The 24582-nt window shown below is 47.8% G+C and overlaps 1 protein-coding gene and 1 long non-coding RNA gene across 4 annotated transcripts; one reads left to right on the forward strand and one right to left on the reverse strand.

Moving 5' to 3' along the window:
* Positions 1 to 298: 298 nt before the first annotated feature.
* TBC1D13 (TBC1 domain family member 13) lies at positions 299 to 17842 on the reverse strand. Of its 3 annotated transcripts, none has more exons than XM_038549146.1 (12): positions 17702 to 17842; positions 16668 to 16741; positions 15073 to 15113; positions 14431 to 14492; positions 14180 to 14279; positions 13324 to 13406; positions 11156 to 11315; positions 6001 to 6211; positions 5261 to 5424; positions 3988 to 4085; positions 3773 to 3830; positions 299 to 2916 (listed from the first exon to the last, which is right to left on the reverse strand). In XM_038549146.1, the coding sequence occupies exons 1-12, from the start codon at positions 17722 to 17724 to the stop codon at positions 2851 to 2853; spliced, it is 1140 nt and encodes a 379-aa protein (XP_038405074.1). In that variant the 5' UTR covers positions 17725 to 17842; the 3' UTR covers positions 299 to 2850. The 3 variants fall into 3 exon arrangements, with proteins under 3 accessions (XP_038405074.1, XP_038405073.1, XP_038405075.1); XM_038549145.1 differs by having other exon boundaries at positions 3988 to 4148; XM_038549147.1 differs by lacking the exon at positions 15073 to 15113 and having other exon boundaries at positions 3988 to 4148; positions 17702 to 17770.
* Positions 17843 to 17928: 86 nt separating this feature from the next.
* On the forward strand, positions 17929 to 22101 carry LOC119873362. Its single transcript, XR_005364945.1, has 2 exons — positions 17929 to 18389; positions 21830 to 22101. It is a non-coding gene; the product is annotated as an uncharacterized LOC119873362 (long non-coding RNA).
* The last annotated feature ends 2481 nt before the right edge of the window (positions 22102 to 24582 follow it).

Raw genomic sequence — 24582 nt, forward strand, 5'->3', positions numbered from 1 at the left:
TTGGTGATTTTCTTTAGATTGTGGGTAGTATGCATTTTATTTACTTGAATTCTCAGTTTCGTCAATCTCAAAAACAACTTGCTGTGTAATCAAGTGCATAGCACCTCTGTCCCAAGCTCACTGGCCTTTGGCCTCCAGCTGCAAACTGCAGTGGTTGAATGAGAAGACTTGAACAGGCTCTTCCAAAAAGAATTTCCTGACCTTCTTTGCCGAGTCTCAGAGCCTCCTGACTCCATCCCTACTCAAACTTTCCCTCCTCTAAGGTCTCAAAAGGTTTCAGCCCATCACAGCACCAATGCCCATTGCAAAGAACACATGATTTATTAAAGACAACTTGTCATCAACAGCATTGATTCAAGGAATAAAACTAATGAACAATAGCAGACTCACATTCTGACTCGAGAGTGAGACCTGCTGAGTTCGTACAGCCCAACCTATAAGTGTCCAAAGTCCTGGGGGCAGCTTCCCAACTGGGAAGCCTCAGGCCCTCTGGTTCTCAGGGCACTCCCTGGAGAATCTCAGGAGGGGGAATCCCCAAGGGTCCGTCCTTTCCTTAGGCAGTATCCCACTGGGGAGCACAGCCTCATCTGGACAGGGTCCTTTGCTCTTGACCCTCATTCCAAGGTCAAGCGAAGAGCACTGGACCTAAGCCTGCCACTGAGGCGAATCAGATGCAGTGATTCAAGTAGTATGGCCCCAGGAGGGAAGGCAGGGGGACTGGCAAGAGGGAATGCATGAGGTGTCCTGGGCAGTCTGCTGGGTCCCAGGCTGGGGCCTAAGCCTCAGGCTGTAAAAGGGTCAAACACCCAAAGTGGGACTGAACCACCAGCTGACAAGTTCTGAGAAGAGGCTGAGTCAGGCTGCCAGGCCTCGGGGAAGCAGTGTCTCTGTGCCATGATGGGGGCTTGCAGTCTGGACTCCATGCCAGCCCTCCTATATCGCTTACCCTCAGTTCCAGTACATAGCTCACAGCCCTACCAGCCAGGACCTGCTGGAAAATAGGGACAGTCCCAGAGGTAGGGGGAGAGGATGCTACTCTGACCTTGGAAGGTCAGGAAGACTGTCTCCAACTGCTTTTTACCCTCCTGGCCCCACCCTTCACCACCAAATCAAGCACTAGCCAGTCTGCAATAAATAACCAGGAGTCTGAATAAATAGTAAAAAATCTCCCAAACTGTATGTTGGGAGAGGAGGAGGCAAAAGGCAAGTGCATAAAGTCCCAGGAGCATCCAAGATACGGTCTGGTATAGGAGCCACTTGGAGACAGCTCTTCCTGGCCCACAGCCAGGCCTGGCAGACTGGGAAGTCCAGTACAAAGTCCTGGCTGCCAGACTCGGGAAGGCTCCGGGGACGGGCGGGCCACTGCTGGCCAGTCTGAGGAGAGGTTGGGGACCCCTGCTACACTGCCCAGCCTTCCAGACCCAAACCACCTGCATCCTCACTATAGGAGGAAGGGCTTAGTCAAAATAAGCCCACTCCTCCCACAGTCCAGCAGCAAGTGAAACCAGCTGCTCCTGCTCAGAGTGCCCCTGCCCCAAATCCCAGAACTGCCCAAGCAGGTGACCAGGGATGGGCAGCAGCTCCTTCACCCTGCTTGGGGGGACACCTGGCTCTCCTGGCACTGACAGGACCCAGGGCTTTGAAGCTCAGGGAGGATCCCATTGGTCCCACCTGCCCTTTAAGGGACTTACCACCCTGGGCGGGGACCCAGAAGCCACGGGAATGACTGCTCTTCTGAATCATTCAGATCCCAACCCCTGGTACAATACCACTTTCATGTCCTTTTACTTTAGGAAAGAAGGGCCTTTGGGGGGAATCTCTGGAAGATCCAGCTCTCCCTCTTCTTCCTCCAACCCTGGGCAGAAAGGAGGGGAAGGGGCCCAAAGCTTTGTGGGCCATCATTTCTCAGCAGCTTTTGGTTTCCAAGATTTCTGTTGGGAACACATTCAGGGCCCTCTAGTGAGGCAGTGTGGACTCCTTCCCAGTCTGTGGGACCTGGGAGTCTAGGGCTGGGGACGGGCACAGGGCAGAACTGACCCCCAGGAACTTTGCTAAGCCAGACTCCTCATTCTGTCTCTGGGGTTCAAGGAATGAAAAGGAAGAGGGAGGAAGAGGCTGGGGATAAGGCACCCCAAGAGAGAAGGGCAGAGGGCGAATGGAGAGAGAGTCACACACACTCTGGAAGGGAGGGAGACAGAGAAGAAACACCAAAGATACGCCCACCCCCTCACGCACGCACTGACACACACACACAAGCAGCAGACACCTGGAGGATGGAGAGACACATACACACCTACCCATGACTAAAGACAGAAACAAACACTCAGTGGGAAAGGGATAGAGGGTGTGACCTGGGCCTGGCAGCTTCTTAGCTCCTTCACAGTGTCACCTTCCCCACAGAGAAGCCTAAGCACCAACCCCCAGAAGTGGTTTCTGGCTCATTTGCCAAGCACCTCCTGCAACCAGAGCCCAGAGGACCAGAGCAGGAGAGGAGGAAGGAAGCAGCAGAGCGGAGGCAGGGAAGGGCCCCTGCCAGCCCCCAGTGCCCCCAACATGCCCCTGCCCCAGGAAACCACCTCATGAGCTCCGGCCTTGCTCGGCAGCCTGGGCAAAAGGTCCCCGGGTCAAAGAGCAAGGAAGAAGCCAGGGCTGGGTGGTTAAGGAGCATGGCACAGTGTGCCCCCGGTGGAGCGGCCTAGGGTGAGGAAGCCAGATGAGGAGGCCTGGAGTGGGCCGATCCTGCAGCTTCCCCTCGGGGTGGCTGGGATCCCACAGGCTCCTGCGTGTCCCAGAAGCCAGGACACAGGGGTCAGTGTCTTCTCTCCCAAACCTGGGCCTCCTGCCAACAGGCTACTTTGAGTCTTGGAGTTCCTTGGCTTTCTGTAGGATCTGGCAGACGTCTGTGATGGGGTAATCCTAGGTACGGGAAAGGTCAACAGTAGGCCTCTGAAGTCAGCTCAGCCTTCCCACCTTTGCCACACCCGTGCCCTTCCCTCTGAGCCCTGAGCTGCATGGACAGGGACCACAGGCTACCAGATGCCACGTTCTGCCCAAGCCCCTGAAGAGAGCTAACACTATACCCACCGCAGCACTAGCTTACCCAACCCAATCAGCACCAACCAGTATCACGGCCCCTTCCTTAGCACCAGGACCATCTTCCCTCATCTCTCTCCTGCCCTCAGACCCGAGTGCTATTCATAACGAGCCAGAGAGTGGACTAGACAGTGCTTACGCAGTAGTTCACCGGGTCACCTCATCAGTCTGATAAGAAAGTTACTGTGACTGGATCTATTTTACAGACCTGGTCAATCCAATTGTGAAAACCAACCCCAGGCCAGGCATTGAAGAAACTGAGGCCTGGAGAGGTCGTCCGGTGGTTTAGGTCACGGAACTAGCACAGCAGAACAAAGATGTGGCCCAGACCTGTCTGGTACCGCACCAACATTCTTCACCGCTATACCCCACTTTCCTCCCCCAGGTCCAAGCACTTTCACCAACAAGCACTATAATGTACCAGGCACTGCTGTGTCCCAGGCACAATGAACCTATGTGGAACATTTGGTCCAGAGACGCCAAGTTACTCTTAGCAACACCATACTCAAGTGGTAAAAGCAGGATTCAAAACCAGATCCAAACCAGATCTGCCTTGGGGACCTGGATGCTTATGCCTTGTTCCTGATTCCAGCCTGCCACAGCAGCTGGCATGGGTGGCTGCTTGGTAAGCATCTGCCTCACGACTAAAGACTGAGCTCGCCGCTCCAAACTCCGTTACCTGCAGGAGCCGCATGTTTACGGTAAAGTCCCCTTCCAGCAACTGCTCCCGGATCAGTCTAAGGAAAACAAGCAGCAAAGGTGCTGGAACCCTGGGCCACTGAGTGCCCAGCTCCTTCCTCACCACCCTCAGTGTGACCCTCGCCCAGGAAGTCCAGAGGTTCCCTCCTCATGAGAGCAGCCCCTGCCCACCCCTCTGCTGGTGGTCACACTCACATGAGCATGGCGCAGCAGACCAGGAGGAGGAAGTCAAAACGGTTGTCGTCAGCGAAGAGGGAATCCCAGATACGGATGACGTCGGGCAGCAAGAACTCCTGGGACAGCAGCAGTGTCAGCCAGCGGAAGGCGAAGAACTGAGGCTTGATGTTCTGCTCTTGCTGGGGAGACAGGGGCATGGGGCGGGGTGCTCGGCAGCCACGCAATGCCACACAGCCAATGAGACCGGCCACATGTTTCAGCGCCAGGCACAGAGTGGGGAGAGCCTCGGCCAGCCAGATCTTCCTAATTTCCAGTAGAAGCCAGAAAGCCAAGCTTTCTTATGAGCTCTCTGGATTTACCAATGATGGCTCTAATTCTTTTAAAATACTGTATGGATTATAACCTTGGATTGAGGGACAGAGAGACCCTCAGAGAGGGTCTTAGAGAGACTAAGTTATCAGCACTTAGTATAAGCCTAGCTTTGTGCTTAGCATGTTAAACGTATCATCTCATTTATTTACTTCATATTACAGACTTACATGGCCGTCATCCCCCTAATATGAGCTCTCTGGTCAGCCCCAGTGATTATTATTAACTGAAAAATTGTTAAAAAAACAATTTTTCAAAATTGGGCAAAAATATAATTCTGTATCTGTTTAAAAAGACCTGTTTATATGTATTTTCTTATTCACAAACCATTTTTGTTTATACAGTTTCTCTTCACGAAACTATTTTCTGAAATAGGGAATGCCACTCTAATAACTTTATATATTATCTTTAATTTTTAAAAATGATGTTCGCTGGAGCGCCTGGGTGGCTCAGTTGGTTATGTGTCTTTCAGCTCAGGTCATGATCTCAGGGTTGTGGGATCGAGCCCAGCGTCAGGCTTCCTGCTCCATAGAGTCTACGTCTCTCTCCCTCTGACCTCTCTCGCTCTTGCTCTCTCAAATAAATAAATCTTTAAAAAAAAATGATGTTTGTACTTTTTTCTCAGAGGACTACCACCAAGCTACAGTCATCTAGCATGTGGTAAATGCACTGTGCAGTGCCTGGCACATGACAGGCACCCTACCAGCTTCCTCTTCCCTCCCAGCCCGCTAGACTCCCATGTCAACTGCTGCCTCAATCTCCCAGTCGCGCCCCAGCACTTGCACCAGCACCCTCCAGAAGGAGCAGCCATTTTCCATCCCTGGATTCAAGCTGGACCTTGCCCTAGGACACGCAGGAGGCCTGCCTATCTGTGCCCCTCCCCGTCTGTCTGCCTTGTCCTGGTGGTCCTAGAGCTCCTCACCAGTTTCAGGTAGAGTTCCATGTCCCTATCCTTCAAGGTAGAATACACCTTCTCCATCTTGTAGGTGATGCCACATTGTGAGTCGTCCAGGCTCTTGATGAAGTTGTCCCGGATCTCAGCCATGAGGTTGGTGAAACAGAAGAAGGTATCTGCCTCGGCGTGCTCTGGGGGACGGGCAGGGGGAGGGCAGCTGCAAGGGGACTGATGCTCTCTCGAGTCCCACCCTATCTCTCACCCCATGTCTCACGTATGTGAGGGCTTTCTCCCTCACCTCTGAGCCTCTCTGGGCCACCCACTCACCTGGTCAGGCTCAGGTGCTCCTCTATCCTTGACCATGCCCCACCCTCAGACTAAGGACAACACATCTTTCTTGTCACATCTGGCAACACTGTACTTTCGCTTAGCAGCTATCGTAGATACATATCATCTTCTGATGATGTTTTCCAATCGTTATATATTTAAATCCTTGTCAATCATTCAGCTTCCTGTATATACATCCCCTCTTCTCTACCAGAATTTCAATTATAAACACTGAGATGAGGAAACTCCCAACATTCTAGAAAGCCTAAGCTGGAAAAGATCTTAGAGACCATCCAAGTCAACCCCTCACATCTGACGGAGGGAAGATGGAGGTAAGGAAAGGGAGTTGTACACCTGATAAGGCCTATCACTCTGGTTTTCCTTGGTCCATTTTTCTAGGGAGTTACATGAGGGATGTGGGCAGCCAAGAGCCCTCTTACCTTTCCACTCGCTGTTGGGGTCGGTGGCAAAGGTATAATAGAGGGGCCCCACGATCTCATTCATGCCCTGTACATAAGCAATGCCAGGGTTGAGCTTGGCATAGATGAACAGGATGCGCTCCACCACCTCCCAGTGGGCCTCGCAGCCATTGGGCAACACCTCATACTCATTCAGGGATGACGGCGCAGAGTTCTTGTGTGGGGAGCTCATCTGCGGGAGGAGAGGATCTGGTAAGGTGGGTGGCATTACAGATAATGTGTTCTTGACAGAAATGTCTACCATTCAGCCTACCATTCAACTTCCAGCTTATGGGGAATACAAAGCAAAGCAGAGCGTGTCCAATATTATGAAAAGAAACAAGCAGACAAATCTACAATGTGGGATATTCCACAAAACAGCTAGCTCATTTATGTGATAAAAGCCACAATGGTTACCTCTGAGGTGAAGGGATACTGACTAGGAAGTGACATGAAGGAACATTCTGTATGATGGAAATGTTCAGTGTCCTGATTAGGTTGGCAGTTACAAGGTATATACATGAGGAAAAGTTCATCCAGTTGCATATATAAGAACTGTCCATTTGGGACGCCTGAGTGCCTCAGCAGTTGAACGTCTACCTTTGGCTCAGAGCATGATCCCGGAGCCCTGGGATCGAGTCCCACATTGGGCTTCTAGCATGGAGCCTGCTTCTCCCTCTGCCTATGTCTCTGCCTCTCTCTGTGTGTCTCATGAATAAACAAGTCTTAAAAAAAAAAAAAAAAAAGAACTGTGCATTTTACTACATGTAAGCTATACTTTACCTTTTTTTTTTTTTAATTTTTTTTATTCATTTGAGAGAGAAAGAGCATAAGCAAGAGGAGAGAGAGAGGGAGAGGGAGAAGCAGACTCCTCACTGAGCTGGGAGCCTGATGTGGGGACCCTGGGATCATGACCTTAGCTGAAACTAGATGTTCAACCATCTGAACCCCCCAGGTGCCCCTATCATTTACTTTTTAAAAAACCTTTAAATAGGGGTACCTGGGGGCTCAGTTGGTTAAGTGTAACATCCCAATGCAATACATACACCTTGACTGGGTCCTGGTTGGGAAGTCAAACCAAAAAATATTCTTAGCACAATGGAGAACATCTGATCATGGACTGGATATTGGGTGTTAGTGTGGAATTATTGTTAATCTTCATGGATGTGATGGTGGTAGGGAGGAGGATGTCTTCATTCCCAGGAGACACCTGGTGAAGTTCTTGGGGGTGAGGGTCAGGGCCTGTACAACATATTCTATCTCTACATAATATACCCACAAATTTGGCAAAACGTTAACAACTGCTGAATTTAGTTAGAATGTATATAATTAAGCATTGAGAATGTATATAGTTGGGACACCTAGGTGACTCAGCAGTTGAGCAACTGCCTTCAGCTTAGGTCATGATCCTGGAGTCCCAGGATCGAGTCTCACATTGGGCTCCCTGCAAGAAGCATGCTTTTCCTTCTGCCTGTGTCTCTCCCTCTCTCTGTCTCTCATGAATAAAATAAAATATTTTTTTAAAAAAAGAAAGAGAGGGATCCCTGGGTGGCGCAGCAGTTGGGCGCCTGCCTTTGGCCCAGGGCGCAATCCTGGAGACCCGGGATCGAGTCCCACGTCGGGCTCCCGGTGCATGGAGCCTGCTTCTCCCTCTGCCTATGTCTCTGCCTCTCTCTCTTTCTCTCTCTGTGACTATCATAAATAAATAAAAATTAAAAAAAAATTTTTTTAAAAAGAAAGAGAAATGTATATAGTTGAGCATTGTATTCTTCTTTCAACTTTTCTGAAAGTTTCAGATTTTTTAAAGTTTTATTTAAGTCATCTCTACATCCGAGGGGTTCAAATTCACTACCCCAAAATCAAGAGTCACATGCTGTATAGCCTGAGCCAGCCAGGGGCTCCTCAGATTTTTCAGTAAGAAAAATTTGAGGCAGGACACCTGGATGGCTCAGCGGTTGAGCATCTGTCTTTGGCTCAGGGTGTGATCTCAGAGTCCTGGGATCAAGTCCCATATCAGGCTCCTTGCATGGAGCCTACTTCTCCTGTCTCTGCTCTCTCTCTGTGTCTCTCATGAATAAGTAAATAAAATCTTTAAAAATAAATAAACAAATAAGAAAAATTTAAGGGGAGCTTAGGTGGTTCCATCGGTTAAACATTCAACTCTTGGTTTCAGCTCAGGTCATAATCTCAGAGTTGTGTGATCCAGCCCTGCATCAGGCTCTGTGCTAAGGAGGGAGTCTGCTTGAGTCTCCTCCTCTCCCCCATGCCCCTCTCCCATGTGCACACACATGTGTGCTCTCTCTAAAATAAAAATAAATCTTTAAAAGAAAAAGAGGGCAGCCCCAGTGGCACAGTGGTTTAGCGCCGCCTGCAGCCCAGGGCGTGATCCTGGAGACCCTGGATAGAGTCCCATGTCAGGCTTCCTACATGGAGCCTGCTTCTCTCTCTGCCTGTGTCTCTGCCTCTCATTCTCTCTCTGTGTCTCTATGAATAAATAAATAAAATTTTTTTTAAAAAATAAAAAATAAATAAAAAAAACAAAAGAGAAAAAATTGGGAGAATAAAAAGGAAAAAATTAGAAGATAAATAGAAGAGAATCCCAGTTAACGAGGAACCTTTATGCAACAGAACAGAGGTCTCAAAAAAAAAAAAGAAAAAAGAACAGAGGTTTCCAACAGCGGTGCCAGCAGGAGCCTCAGGTGCTCTGCAAAGATTCAGGTGCCTGGCGTTACCTGTGTGAGACAGCTATAGGCACAGGCAGGTAGGGATAGTATATTAAGCCACACACTGGAAGCACACAGTACTGAAGACAAAGTCCTTCTTCCATCACTCACACACACGTGTATATGTGCACTCACACACACACATATCACTACATTTACTGAGAGCTTTCTAAGTGCAAGACAGTGCTCTACAAGCATTCTTCCATTAAACCCTCTGTACAATCTAGAATATCTGCTCAACATCATTTTTAGGATGAAGAAACTGAGGCTCAGAAATGTTAGGTCACGGGATGCCTGGGCGGCTCAGTGGTTGAGCGTCTGCCTTCAGGTCAGGGTGTGATCCCGAGGTCTGGGGATCGAGTCCTGCATCAAGCTCCCTGTGAAGAGCCTGCATCTCCTTCTGCCTGTGTCTCTGCCTCTCTCTGTGTCTCTCACGAATAAATAAATATTTTCTAAAAAATAATATTATTTTATATAAATATATATTATTTTATTATAAATAATAATTTTTTTTTTTTTTAAAGAAAGAAACGTTAGGTCACTCATCAAAGGCTCACAGTACGTAGCGGCACTAGGACTTGAACCCAGATTGGCTGACTCCAGACCTGGAGCCTAGGCTTCAGAGAAGTGCTTTCCAGTCTTCCAAAAATCTACAGAGCCACGACCTGCTTTCATCCTCTTGGCACTTCAAAAGCCAGGAGGATGGAAATGATTATGCCCAGTTTATAGGAGACAGAGGCCCAGTATCACTTCCAAAGTCAGATGAATGTACAGCTGGAACTAAACTGTCCAACCACAGGTCCAGCGGTCCAGGGATGAAGCTCCTGGTCATATTCTCTGCCACCGGGACCAGACTGAAACCTAAAATGGGTAAGAGCTTGGCTCCCAGACCCCTATTACTGTAGTGAAATGAATGAAACCAGGTCCCCACCTTGCCCTATAGCCAGGACATCAACTATTAGTAAGAGGGTTGCCCACAAAGCCAAGCATTCTGCACCTTTCAGCCCATACAACTCTGTCCTAGGCATGGGGACAATGGGATCAGCTGTAACGGCACTTGTTACCCTGTAGCAGAAAACGGCTGCTCTCCTAAAGATAGAGACTTGGTCAGTCATTCTACTTGGGGAGAAAAAAAGCTGCTGCAATATTATCTGTCACTAGCTTGTTGGAGGTTAGAGAGGAGGGTTTTTCTACTGTTGGAGGACAATGAAAAGTTTTAGAAACAAGCTGGGAGTTCCACACACCAAAGCCTAGGTGTCAATTAAGGAATAAGGAAGGGGTACCTGGGTGGCTCAGGGTTTGTCTACCTTTGGCTCAGGTCCTGATCCCAGGGTCCAGGACCCCTGCAGGGAGGCTGCCTCTCCCTCTCTCTCATTAATAAATAAAATCTTAAAAAAAAAAAAAAAGGTAATAAAGTAATATGCTTCATTTGGCTATAAGCAGCTTCTCAGAGTTACAGGAATCTGCCAGAAGAATGGGATTCAATAACTCAGCATGACTTAGCCAGCAAAGTCCTATCAATTCTAGCTCCTGGAAAACCTGGCTGGCTCAGTCAGCAGAGCATGCAATTCTTGATCTCGGGGTTGTAAATTTGAGCAACATGCTGGGTATAGAGATTACTTAAAAAATAAAATCTTAGAAAAAAAAAAATTCAAGCTAAGTCTCTCAGCTCCACCCTTCATTCCACCCCGGTCTTCACTGGCCCTTGCCTGGATAATGCAGCCACCTCTGAACCTCTATTCTACCCCTCCGATCAATACCTCCACAGGCCCCATGGCAATGCTTTACAAAGGCAGATCTGAATCATGTCACTGGCCTGCCTAGAACGCTGCAAGGCTCCCCAGTCCTCAGGACCACTATTTTTGCCAGCATCCTTCAGTAGCCCTACCCCTCTTGCCCCCCACCCCTGCACCCTGCCTCCAGCTAGGCTAGACCCCACTATTTCCTGAACACACACTTTCTCCTGCCTGAAGTCTCCACGTATGCCCTCCTCTCCACCTGGAATGAGCTTTCCTCTTAGTTCCTGGACCCTCAGTTTCCATATCGCCTCCTCGGGGAAGTCTTCCTGGACACCTAGGTCAGGTCAGCTCCCCACTGCCATTACTGCCTCCACCACACTTTCCCATCAACATGTAATTACTTTTTCTTTTTCTTTTTTTTTTTTTTTTTGTAATTACTTTTTCAAGAGCCATCTCCTCTGTTGCTCCTTCACCCTATGGTAGGGCCCTTCCCCGCACCCCTCACACTCAGCTTTTGATACATGACTTGCAGAAAGAGCCCTGGAGGTAGACCCAAAGTCACTCTGGGTAACTGTCAGGGCAGATAGTCATGGGCCCAATGGCCAATGCTCCAAGGGAAGTATGAAGGAAAAAGCTGTCATGAGGCATCCCTGGGGCCCCCAGGTTGGCTCTCACATTTGTGACTCCACTCCGGTTCCGGGCCACTGTCTGGGATTTTAGCGTTGTCTGTTCCACCCGCTTTCGAAGGGTCTCAAACTCATTCTGGGGGTCCAGAATAAGAAGGCAAGGGTACTCGGTGGCTCTCTGGAAGAACGATATATCTGGGCACAGCCTCCTGTCAAGAGGGAATAGGATAGAGTTTTGTTACTCAGGGTGGAGGTTTGGGGCATTTTTGCATGTTTTTAAAAAAATAAGTAACATTTTATCTTTAAATGTTCAGGTTTTAAAAAGTAATATACTCATATTATATATAAATATGCATAGATACACACATATATACATATGCAAACATATACCCATCTTACCGTGTATATTTGCCAATAAAATTAAGTGTCCTTACTGTCTTGTAATCCAACTCTTCTCTTAAACCATAAACATCTCTCCACATCAAAAATCTTTATCTAATATGCACAGGGTGTTAAGTGTAGCGTGGCTTAAAATGGTGACATTGCACATTATACAACAGGATCACATTTACAGCTGACGTAGGAAAATGTCCAAGACAGAGGGAGAGGAAAAATCAAGGTGGGAGACAGTCTCTAGAATGTGATCAAGTTGGGTTTGTTTTGTTTCCAGTTTGACTAAAGGTATAACCGACACACAGCACCATGTGAGTTTAAGGCACAAGTTTTTCTCAGGTATGTACGGCAGCATAGGCACATTTTCCAGACTTCTTACACATAGCCCATCACAAATCTGCCTTCCAGGGGATCCCTGGGTGGCTCAGCGGTTTAGTGCCTGTCTTTGGCCCAGGGTGTGATCCTGGAGACCCGGGATCGAGTCCCACATCAGGCTTCCTGCATGGAGCCTGCTTCTCCCTCTGCCTGTGTCTCTGCCTCTCTCTCTCTGTGTCTCTCATGAATAAATAAATTAAATATTTTTTTTAAAAATCTGCCTTCCAGAAACACTGAACAATGTGCTACAGTTGCTACCAGTGAGAGACAAAACCTCTCTCTCTAGAACCAGATTGAAGACATGGTTCTTGACTCAAACCGTTAAGACACCTTGTGGACAGAGGCTGCCCCAACACCAGCCTGGGAATGCAGGAGACAAGCCCCCATTTGCATCCTGGTTGAGCCATGCGCCGGGCTGGGGGCGTCTACCTGGAGCCTTCTGAAGATGGGCCTGGGCAAAATGAGCATACCCTGGAGGGTGAGCACCCAGAGACACAGCTGACACCCACTGAAGGCAGAACTGAAAGCAGGCAAACAGACCCCAGAACTCTAGCTCTAACCACTCAGGCCCAAGGCAGACAAGCCTCTCTTACAGCTCCTCACACAGCCTTGTGGGAGATTCCACCCGCTGCCAGACTCATCAACCCCACAAGACAGCACAAGCGTGTTTCCACATTTCTCTGCCAAGTGGAAAAGCACACCCACGTACACATTGTAGCTCATGATTTTTTAAAAAACAAACATCTGACCCTGTCACTCCTACACTTAAAACCTTTGCACAACTGCCCTATATGTCCTTGGGATCAAGTCCAAGGTCCAGTGCCTGCCTCCCTCTAGTGTGGCTTCAAGCACATTGGCCCTCATACTGTTCCTGTAATGTGCTCCCATGGGCTTTCCAGGGCCTTCCTGCAGGCAGCTCCCTGCCACCACAGTCTTTTCCTCCCTCTTCCCCTGAGGCCTCCCACTCCTGAGACCTCAGCCAAGGCTTCCCCCAAACTCTTAAAGCACCCTGAATTCTCCCCTCAGAGCATTTACCACAAATGCTAATCATATGGAAGATAGGTCTTGCTGAATGACTGTCTCCCCGTCCTCTCCACCAGGTTCTCAGCTCCTAAGAGGGACCATGTCTGTGGAGTCCATCCTCAACCCTGAACTTAGCACAGAGCCCGCCATACAGTGGGGCCTCAATATCTGCTGCAGGAACAGTCAGCTGAAACCCTACATTACGTCCAGGGCATGACACTAAGGCAGGGAAAAAGGAGAGCCAGGCACCCGCCTCGCGGGCCAGCCCCATTCACAGGCTGACATCACTCGGGCCTGGACCCACCTAGTGGACAACCCCCTGAAAGTTCCTCAAACACCCACCTGTGGGCATGCTGGAAAGCACAGGCCTGGGAAACTCCCCAGCAGTCCCAGGGGCCAGCATGTAACCACCAGCGCCCCACTTACCGGACGTCTTTGTCAATCTGCAGCAGCACCTCATTGTCCTTGAAATACGTGTTCCACCGGCTGTCAGGGTTGGGGTTGAGTGGCTGTGGGGAGAGAATCAGCTGCTCTGTCCTAGGTCCAACAGGACCCCAGGGGGCAGACTCCAGTCTGGGGGCCTGCGCAGAGGCCCCACTGAGGCTCTGAGTCAGCCTGGGAGCTACTCCAGGAGCCTCTCACATCACATTCCAACTCCAAGTAGAGCCCTGCAGTCTGCTCTGACGACATCCCTGCTGGTCAGGGACCGTCATTTCCATCTACTGCTGCCGCCTCGAATGCTGCCTGTACCAGGCACTCGCTGAAATGCTTGCTGAATGAATGCACATTGTATCTTTTTGAATCTGATTCATCAACACTTTGAATCACCGATCCTAGTCCTCGGAGCATGGGCCTGGGTCCATCCATCCCCACTTCCTGAACACGGGGAGGGGCTCCGTATTTGAGGAGAGAATGAGGCTTCCTCCAGGCCACAGGAAGATGGTCTATTCTCCTACCCTGGTCTGATTTTCTCTTCAACTATAAAACCAGGGCCTTCCCCAGGAAACAGAGGTGAGGAGGAAAGGAGACAGAGCCCACAAAGAGGATGGGGCCCAGTGCTATGCACACTTGGAGTCCAAGCTGTGATTTATGTACCTGACTGGGTCTAGCGCCTGGGAAGCAGAAGGGAGAGACAACGGCCTCCAAGGGCAGAGCAACCCAACACAGAAAGGAGGTAGTAGATGGACCAGAGGGGACCCAGACTGGCTACACCTGACCTCTAGGGTGGGGCCAAACCTGCCAGATCCTTGTAGCCCCAGCTCCTGCTGCCACCCTTACTCACATGGTCTTCAAAGGTCACATCCTCCCTGGACACACCCATGTTGGCCTTGGCAATACCAGGCTGGATGATCATTTCCCTCAGGAACTGAGAGTATAGCTCCCTGTGGAAGAGAAGAGGAGAGACAGATGATCCCAAAGGTTCCTTCCAGGCAACCAAACCAGAGAAGCTGCAATAGGGGGAAGATGGGCTCAGCCCCAGCTGCTGTCTCACAGGAAAGCCCTCCCATCACCCCCTCTTTCTCATGGTCTCACCTCTGCTTGGCCAGGATGGAGGTCCATGAGGCTCTTTCCAAGGGGAGGTAGTTCAAGAGAATCTGCACAGAGGGAGAGGATCAAAGCTCTGGTGACTCTCCAGCTCAATCCCAGACAGTAGATGGAGGCTGACTGGTCTCAAAGAAAATGTCTAATAAAGCCGAGAGAAGACCAGATGGGCTAGAACCCACAAGTGGAAGTGTGGACTGGGGGTAGCCTCCATTCTCCTCTCCACTGCCTCCCTCCTCCTTTATCCCAAACCAGCCCTTTCCTCTGCTTTTCTTCACACAGACTCTCCCAAATGATAACAAAACCTAGTGCTCAGAGGCTGGAAACTGGGCTTTGGCTCCCACCTCAGCTAACAGCTGCAGGCAAAGCATGGCCTTTCTTTGTCACATTAAGCATCACTTCACTGTACTATACAGACTAGGAAGGAGATGGCTTCACTGCTACTACAAAGCATCCCATCCCCAAGAGGATCCTGGAGGGGGTATCAAGAACAGAAAACCCACAACTTCCCAGAAAAGTGTCCTCAAACAAGCAAGGAAAGGTGCAGAACCAGAAGGGGCCGGGGTGGGGGTAGCCCATGCAGGAACCCAAGGACTCTCAGCAGAGCAGACACCCCAGCCCAGGCACACCCACCTTCCAGCAGAGGCACCGCAGTCCGCCCTCACAGGGGATGCCTGTGGACACAGCAGGCGAGAGTCACGCCCCAGGCCAGAGGCCCCAGACCCCCAGCCTTCCACCTCAGAGCCAGCTGGCAGGCAGCAGAGCAGGCAAGAAGTACTCCTTCAAGGATCATTTTCCGTCACAACAATGACTGGACTGGATGCTAAATCTGTATATTTCCCTCCATGACCCCTGTCCCCAGGCCAGAGCTCCCTCAGTGTGGAATGTTCTTTTGGGGAATAACACCTTCTCATTCTCTGCATTTCTTCCTCTGGGCAGTGTTAACCCAGCACCCTCTCTTCCCAATCAAAGTCATATCTCTTGTTACACATGATAATGGCTCCGTGACTTCTCCTTCATAGCATCCATCACAATCAGGATGATCTACCATAGTTTGTGTATTTAACATCTGTATCCCTGACCCCTGCGTAAGCCCCAGAAAAACATGCACCAAATGTGTCTTATATTACCTATCCCTAGCATGGGGCACAGCACACAGAAGGCATACCGTAAATATTTGTGGAACATAAACTAAGCTATGAATGATACGTCTTTGTGCTTTATGGACATTATTTCACTTAACCCTCATTAGAACCCTAGTAAATCCGGAAGGTTCACTTTGTTGTCCGCATCTTACAGATAAAAAAACTATCTGTAATGACAGAGCAATCAAGGACTCAAACACGGGTCTGTCTTAACTCTATAGCCCAAACTCAACTGCTACTGCAGAATGGCTCCCCCGAGGCCTGGTAAATTCTTCAGTGTGGTATACATCCTGTGACCTATCAGGATCTTCAGGGTCTAAGTATCACTCCTGAACAAAAAACAAACTCTTCCTGCAATACTGTCAGGAACCCTGCTAAAGCAGCTGTTGCTCCAGGATCCCTAACATTGTGAATGGGAGCTAATGCCCTCACCTCAGAATCTGAACAGGCAGGAGAAGAGCAAGTCAAGAATGCCTTGCTGACAAGGTCACAAGGGCCGAGCAGTAACAAGAACCTACACAGAATACCTTGGGGTATTTTAAAAGATAAGCTAAAAAATCTCTGTGCTGGAAGATTAACCATGCCACAGAGGGCAAAGTCAAACATGGCTGAAGTTCAGCTCCTAAAGTCAGGGTCTCAAGGCTTAACCAAAGTTCACTATGGCCTGAGTCAGCTTTGTTCCCCTGGGAGGGAATAAGGAACTGCTCTGCAGCTAACCAAATTCTACAACACAGGAAGTTTGCTGAGGAGTGAGGAAGACCCTGCAGCGGCTCCAGGCTCAAGTGTCCTCTGGCTCCAGCCTCCCAGCCTCCCAACTTCCCAGCCTCCCGTGTTCAGCCTTCTCCAGTTACTCTCAGCAAGCAGCAAGCACCACTCACAGGCCAGGAAACATCCTAAGACTCACAGGCATGCTCTTGGTGGTCAGGGCAGTCAAGGATAGTTCAGAGTCACAGAATCTGGAAAAGTCTCCAGGAGGTCGGCTAGCCCCCAGAACTGACCGGGTGTGGCCTTGTGCACCTTCCCCTCCATTCAAACCATAATGCTGCTCCGGGAAAACCTTCAACACAGACAGCTGCCGCTTACCACTAAAACTGAGTTCCCGAAGCTTTTCCAAGACGATGGTGGGCTCCTTCAGGACATCCTGGAAATCTGCAATCCTGGAAGGTGGGATGGGGAGGCAAATGAAGCACACCCAAACCCGAGTAACAGACTTAGTGATCACTCCTGAAGCCCAAAGATCTCCTTGTCACCAGTCTTCCAACAGTTCCTCCCGCCCCTCGGGGACATGAAGACAGCAAAGCTCAGTCAAGGTCCTGGCCAAAGACATCTTTGGGAAACTACATAACTACCCATCACTTCTTACTCCAAACCCCAAAACATAAATGTTTTTGTCTAGAGGTTCTCAAAGGCACACCATGAAACCAGACACATTTCTCATATTCAGTGAGCTGGCATTTATTGGGCACTTCCTGCTGGCCAGGCCCAGCCCACAGGGCCACTATCTGAACTCAAGGAACCCCAGGAACCAGGAGTAACATGATCCCTAGACAACGGGCCTGTGTAATCCGCAGGCAGCTCCCAAGGCTCAAAAATATAACGATTAGAAGACCTCTGGGCTGGCCAGCAATCAAGGACAAAAGGTTTAGAGGAAAATTGAACAGTGAGCAAAATTTGGCTGTTGCTGCAGGATTTGACCTGGGGGAAGGAAAACTGGAGAATCCAGGTTGTCCAGCATGCCTCGTAAGAACCGGGCAAGGGGGATGGGGAGTGTTTGGAGGGGAAGGTACCGGGCAGAGGATGAACAAGGGAGACAAGAACGGGGGGATGGGGAGCTGAGGAGCGGGGCATCGAGGCTCTGGATGAGGAAGGCACCGGGAAGGGGGAAACCCGGGGTCCAGAAGGAGGGCGGGGGGGGGCGGGCACTGGGGAGCAGAAGAGGTGCCTCGGCCCCGTGCCCCCTCAGGCCCATAGGCAGTGAGGCTGGAAAGTGGGCACCCGAGATCCTCTCCCGGGGCGGGGGTCCCCGACTCCTGGCCGCACCTGCACCCCCCTCGGCAAGGCAGGCAGGGCAGCCCGGCCTGGCGTGGTGGAGCCGGGTTGGCCCCCGTGGCCCTTACCTGCTCTTGTGCAGACTCGACATGGTGTTGACTTCCGGATCCCCCGCTGCCTCTACCGCCCCCGCCGCCGCCGCCCCCTAGGGACGCGGGGCTCTCCGCAAAAGCCTCCGACCGGAAACGCAGCCGCGCGCGCGCGCGCGTTCCGGCTCGCCCCGCCCCCTGCGCCCGGCCCCGCCCCGCTCCTGTGCCGCCCCTTCCCCGCCGACGCCGCGCGGCCCCCCCACCCCCCTTCCCTGGTTCTGCAGCCCGAGTCCCGGCGCGCGGGTGACCGCGCTGTCGCTGTGCCCGAGGCCTGTTCTTGGCGCTTCGCTGGGCCTCAGTTTCCGTCTGTGCAACGTAGCTCTCACCCTGTGCTCGGCCTCACCCGGTCCTTGGCGGCCTTATGCGGTGGCGACATTGTGTCGGGAACGTGCACCTTCCCTGCTCCGCGGCTCGGGCCTCCGGCTGGTCTTTCACTGCGGGGTCCTCCCCGCCCAGGGCAGCGGCTCCCGCAGCGACAGTCGGCTGGAGGACTGTGGTTCAAGATCTAGCAGATGGAGGAGCAGGACGACAGTTCAGGGTTTCCTGGGCTTTTGGAGTGGATGAACGTGAAATTTACCACATCGGAACAAAATAAGGAGAAAGCCAGGATTTCAGGAGCGTTCCCAAGGAAAGACCGTTGGCAGCCTTACAACGATTTTCCCTACACGTACGTGTGCAAATGTGCAAAATTGCCCTTATTTTTAAAATTTATTCACTGATGGGTGAAAAGTTTATCGCTGGACTGGGAAACCTCAAAACCCCCCTCCAGCTCTCAGGACTTCTCTGCTCCATGAAGCCCGCACACAGATAAAGTCTTCCTTTATTCACCAATCCCAGATTGTTGCTCCCACTTGTGTGCTATGTGTTGAGCTAGCTAAATGTTTCTGTAGAATACGAAGATTAAGTTCTCGTATGAAATGCAATAAATAAATAAATGTCATAACTGCACAACAGGAAAGGAATATTTTTCCAGGTAAAAAGAATATCAGCCAGTCCTTTTTTTTTTTAAAGGGAGAAGCAGGCTCCATGCAAGGAGCTCAACGTGGGACTTGATCCCAGGTCTCCGGGATCACACCCTGGACTGCAGGCGGCGCTAAACCGCTGAGCCACCCGGGCTGCCCCAGCCAGTCCTTTAAAATGTTGGTTAGGGGCTCCTGGGTGGCTCAATTCATTGAGCATCTGCTTTGGGCTCAGGTCATGAACCCAGGATCCAGGGATCAAGCCTGAGTTGAGCTCCTTGCTCATCAGAGAGCCTGCTTCTCCTTACTCCCTCCACCTGCTGCTCCTCCTGCTCATGCACCCTGTCAAATCAATAAAATCTTTAAAAAATAAAATAAAATGTTGGGCGCCTGGGTGGCTCTCTCGGTTGAGCATCTGCCTTTGGCTCAGGTCATGATCCCGAGTTCCAAAATCAAATTCTCCAGCAGGCTCCCTGCTCAGTGAGAGTCTGCTTCTCCCTCTTCCCCACACCGTGCTCATGCTTTCTCTCTCTCTCTCTCTCTCTTTCTGTCTTTCAAATAAATAAAATCTTTTAAAAAGTTAAATAAAATGTTGGTTAGGAAGAAAAATGATATGTTAAGAAAATTGTAGACAGTTGGCTAGCATTTAAGAAAAAGACAGTTCTATTTCTATCTCACATCTGACAGAAAAATAAGTTATAGATGAATTGAAGTTCTATAAGGGAAAATCTATAGGATTAGAAGAAATATATAGAAAAATGTTTATAACCTTAGGGAAGGAAGACACAAGAAGCCATGAAAGATAAGACAGATAAATAACTACATAAAATTTAAAATCTCTATATGGCAAAGTAAAAGATAAACGCCAACAGGAAAACATATGCACCCTTTGTGATAACATGTGAATCTTCCTAACATATAAAGAGTTCTTAAATCAACAAGAAAGAGACAAACACACTTGTGGGACAGGAAATAAGCATTCATTCATTTGAGAAATTCATTGAGTGTCTAGGATGTGCCAGGTATTTTCTAGTATTGGGAACTTAGATGTGAACAAAACAGACAAAAATCCCTGCCCTTGAAGCATTGATATTTTCGTGAAGGAGACACATAAGATAAGTCAGTAAAGGGGATCCCTGGGTGGCTCAGCGGTTTAGCGCTGCCTTCAGCCCAGAGTGTGATCCTGGAAACCCAGGATCGAGTCCTGTGTCGGGCTCCCTGCGTGGAGCCTGCTGCTCCCTCTGCCTGTGTCTCTGCATCTCTCTCTCCCCTCTCTGTGTTCTCATGAATAAATAAATAAAATCTTAAAAAAAAAGAACAATTTAACAAGTACTAATACAATTTTGTTAATTTGTATTTAACTTTCTATATCGAAATACTGTAAGCTCCCAGGAAGCTACAAAGATAGTACAGAGAGATCCTTTGTACCCCTCACTCAGCTTCCCCCACTGGTTTCACTTTTATACAATTCTACCAACTTTGAGATATATTTGATGTTCCATCAGCTTCCCATGTTTAAAGGATACGCTTACAAGTGTTTAGATGTGTGTGTGTGCATGTGTGTGTGTATAGAACTCTGAAACCATCACCACAATTAAAATAGTAAGCATATCCCTCAAAAGATTCTTCCTGCCCTTTTGTAGCTTCTGATTTCTTCCTCTTTTTGCACGCCCTCACCTCCCCCCCATCCAAGCAACCACTGATCTGCTTTCCATCACTGTAGATTAGTTTGCATTTTCTATAATTGTGTATAAAAGGGAACATAGGCTCTGTGCTCGTTTTTTTTAATATAAATTTTATTTATTTATTCATGAAAGACACTGAGAGAGAAAGGCAGAGACACAGGCAGAGGGAGAAGCAGGCTCCATGCTGGGAGCCTGATGTGGGACTTGATCCTGGGTCTTCAGGATCATGACCTGAGCTGGAGGCAGATGCTTAACCGCTGAGCCACTCAGGCTTCCCTCTGTACTTGTTTTTATCTGGCTTCGGTCACTCAGCATAATTATTTTGAGATTCGTGCATGCTACATAGCATGTATCAGCACTTCACTACATTTATTTGTTTGTTTGTTTGTTTGTTTGTTTGTTTATAAAAGATATTATTTATAAGTAATCTCTACACCAAACTTGGGGCTTGAACTGACAACCCTGAGAGCAAGAGCCCCATGTTCTATGGACTGAGCTAGCCCAGCAACCTCACTTCATTCCTTTTTATTGCTGTGTAGATTCCATTTTATGAATACACCATAGCTTATCCATTCACCTGTTGATGAGTATTTGGGTTGTTTCTATTTGTTGCTATTCAACTACAGCTGCTATGAACATCCATGCACAAGACTTTATATATGGACATATGCTTTCTTTTTTCTTGGAGTGGAATGGCTGGATGAATTTTAAATTTTTAAGAAACTGCCAAACCAGTGTGCCTTGATGGCTCAGTCAAACATCTGCCTTTGGCTCAGGTCATGATCCTAGGACGCATCGATCTGACGACATTGACATTGAGTCCTGCTGAGCAGGGAGCCTGCTTTTCCCTCTCCCTCTGCTTCTCCTTCTCCTTCTGCTGCTCCCCCTGCTGTGCTCTCTCCCTCTTTTCTGTGTCAAATAGATAAATAAAATCTTTTAAAAAAGAAGAAAGAAAGAAACTGTCAAACCATTTTCCAATATGGTTGTGCCTTTTTACGCACACAGCAGCAGTGTGTGAAAGTCCCTGTTGCAGCACATCCTCACCAACACTTAGTATGGTTGGACTTTTTCATTTTGACATTCTAGTAGATGAGTAGTGGTATATTATTATAGTTTTATTTTTTTAAGATTTTATTTATTTATTCATAAGAGACACAGAGAGAGTGGCAGAGACATAGGTATTGGGAGAAGCTGGCTCCCTGAGGGAAGCCTGATGTGGGACTCAATCTTGGTACTCAGGACCACGCCCTGAGCTGAAAGCAGACACTCAACAGTTGAGCTACCCCGGCGCACCCTCTTATTGTAGTTTTAATATGCATTTCCTTAAGACTAATGATGTTGAGTATCTTCTGTTTGCCATTCATATATGTCATTTGGAAAAGTTATCTATTTAAATCTACTGCTCATTTTTTAATTATATTCCCTGCTTTCTTTTTATTTATTTTTTTATTTATTTATGATAGTCACAGAGAGAGAGAGAGGAGAGAGAGAGGCAGAGGGAGAAGCAAGCCCCATACACCGGGAGCCCGACGCAGGACTCGATCCCGGATCTCCAGGATCACGCCCTGGGCCAAAGGCAGGCGCCAAACCGCTGCGCCACCCAGGGATCCCCTATTCCCTGCTTTCTTACTGAAATTGAGTCTTGAGAATTCTTTAGATTTCTTGGATACAAATCTATTTGATTTTTATTTTCAACTGTGGTAAAATAAACATAGCATAAAATTAACCATCTTAACCATTTTTAAGTGTAAGGCTCAATAGTATAAAGTATATTCACAAAGTTGTGCCAACAATCTCAGGAACTCTTTTTGTTTTGTAAAAGTGAAACTTTGTGCTCTCTAAACAAGTCATTCCCCCTCCTTCTTCCCCACCCCCCTGCCCTTGGATATTCACATTCTACCCTCTGTCTGTATGAATTTCATCACTCTAGGTACACGTAAGTGGGATCATATAGTATTGGTCTTTTTGTGACTGCCTTATTTTACTTAGCATGATATCTTCAAGGCTCATCCACACTGCAGTTAGAATTTCATTCCTTTCAAATACTGAATAATATTCCATTGTGTGTGTAAATATATATACATATATTATATATTCATACACACACATACATATATGGTTTATCCATCCATCTGTTGCAACATGTGTTGCTTCCACCTTTTGGCTGTTGTGAATAATGCTACTATGAACATGAGTGTAAAATATTTCTTCAAGACTGTTTTCAGGGGCACCTGTGTGGTTCAGTTGGTTGAGCGTCCAACTCTTTACCTCAGCTCAGATCTTGATCTTAGGGTCATGAGTGCAAGCCCTACATTGGGCTCCGTGTGGGGCATCAAGCCTACTTAAAATTTTTTTTAATTAAATAAAAGGCTGTTTTCAATGCTTTGTGTATATAGCTAGAAGTTGAGTTCCTGGGCCATATAGAGAATTAACATTCTATTTTTATTTATTTATTTTTAAGATTTTTGGGTTTTTTTTTAAGATTTTATTTATTTATTCATGAGAGACACACAGAAAGAGGCACAGAGACATAGAAAGAGGGAGAAGCAGACTCCCTGTGCGGAGCCTGATCCAGGACTCTGGGATCACGCCCTGAGCCAAAGGCAGATGCTCAACCACTGAGCCACCCACCCAGTCCTCCCAAGAGTTTTGGTTTTTTAAAATGATCTCTACACCTAGAATGGGGTTCAAACTTACAACCCAGAGATCAAGAGTCCATGTCCTGTGGACTAAACCAGCCAGGTGCCCCCATTCTATTTTTAATTTTTTCGAGGAACTACCATACTTTTTTCCATAATGGCTATACCCATTCACATTTCGCACCCACAGTACACAAGAATTCAAATTTCCCTACCTTCTTGCCAACACTTTCCTTTTCTTTGATCATAGGTGTCTTAATGGGTACAAGTCTTAAAAATATGTGATTTACAGATATTTTCTCCCAGCCTGGGCTTGCCCTCATATTCTCTTAACAATGTTTTTCAAAGAGCAGGAGTTCTTAATTTTGATAAAGTCTGACATTCCTTTGATGTCATATCTAAGAAACTTTTGCCTATTTCAATATCACAAAGGTTTTCTCCTACACGTTCTATAATTTTAGGTTCTACATTTAGGTCTATGATCCATTTAAAAATATTTACAATCCATGTTGAGTTCATTTTTTTAAATGAGGTGAGGTAGGGATCAAAGTTCATTTACTTCCACATGAGTATCCAACTATGCCAGCACCATTTGTTGACAAGGATTTCTCCTTTCTCCAACTAAATTGCTTTGGCATCTTTGGCAATTAATCTCATGTGTGGGATCTATTTACGGACTCTATGTTTTGTTGATATCTTTGTCTATCTTTTTGGCCTCAGAACACTATGTAAGTACCTTTATAATAAGTCTTGAAGCTCCTTCATACTGTAGCCCTATAATTCTTTTTTTAATTTAATTTAATTTATTTATGAGAGACACACAGAGAGAGGCATAGACACAGGCAGAGGGAGAAGCAATATCCCTGAGGGGAGACCGATGAGGGGACTTGCTCCCAGGACCCCAGGATCATGCCCTGAGCCGAAGGCAGATGCTCAACCACTGAGCCACCCAGGTCCCTAGCCCTATAATTCTGTAGCATTATAATAAGCCTTGATGGTGTAACTCCATTAACTCTGTTCCTCTTTTTCAAAGTTGTCTCAGCTTTTGCATTTGGTCCTTTGCATTCCATATGAACCTCAGAATCAGCTTGTGATTTTCTAGGGCAAAAAAAGTTGCTGGAATTTTTCTTTTTGCTGGGATTTTTATTGGGACTGCACTGAATCTATAGATCAATTTGCAAATAATCGATACCTTAACACTACTGAATCACCTGTTCCATGAACGTAAAATTCTTCTCCATTTATTTAAGTCTTTAATATCACTCAGCAATGCTTTGTAGTTTCCAAGGTAGAAGTCTTATGCATAATTAGTCAGATTTATCCCCAAATATCTCATACTTTTGTTGCTATCATAAGTGGTATTTTTAAATTTCCATTTCCAACTATTTGTTACTGGAATACAGAGATACCGGTTTTGTTTTGCTTTTTTTACATTTGTTTTTATTTACTTTCTATTTGCCAACATATAGCCTAACACCCAGTGCTCATTCAATCAAGTGCCCTCCTCAGTGCAGAGATACCATTCTTTTAAATTTTGTTATTATTTATAATAACAAAATTAATTTTTTAGATTGTAT

This window comes from Canis lupus, chromosome 9, assembly GCF_011100685.1.
Source record: "Canis lupus familiaris isolate Mischka breed German Shepherd chromosome 9, alternate assembly UU_Cfam_GSD_1.0, whole genome shotgun sequence".
Taxonomy (NCBI): Eukaryota; Metazoa; Chordata; class Mammalia; order Carnivora; family Canidae; genus Canis; species Canis lupus.

Coding starts and splice junctions, on each gene's coding strand:
- TBC1D13 (XM_038549145.1), bottom strand. CDS start 17,724: ATGTCGAGTCTGCACAAGAGCAG. Junction 11,316..13,323: donor CAGATTGACAAAGACGTCCG/GTAAGTGGGGCG, acceptor CCCTCTTGACAG/GAGGCTGTGCCCAGATATAT. Junction 4,149..5,260: donor TGGAACTCTACCTGAAACTG/GTGAGGAGCTCT, acceptor CTGTCTCCCCAG/CAAGAGCAGAACATCAAGCC.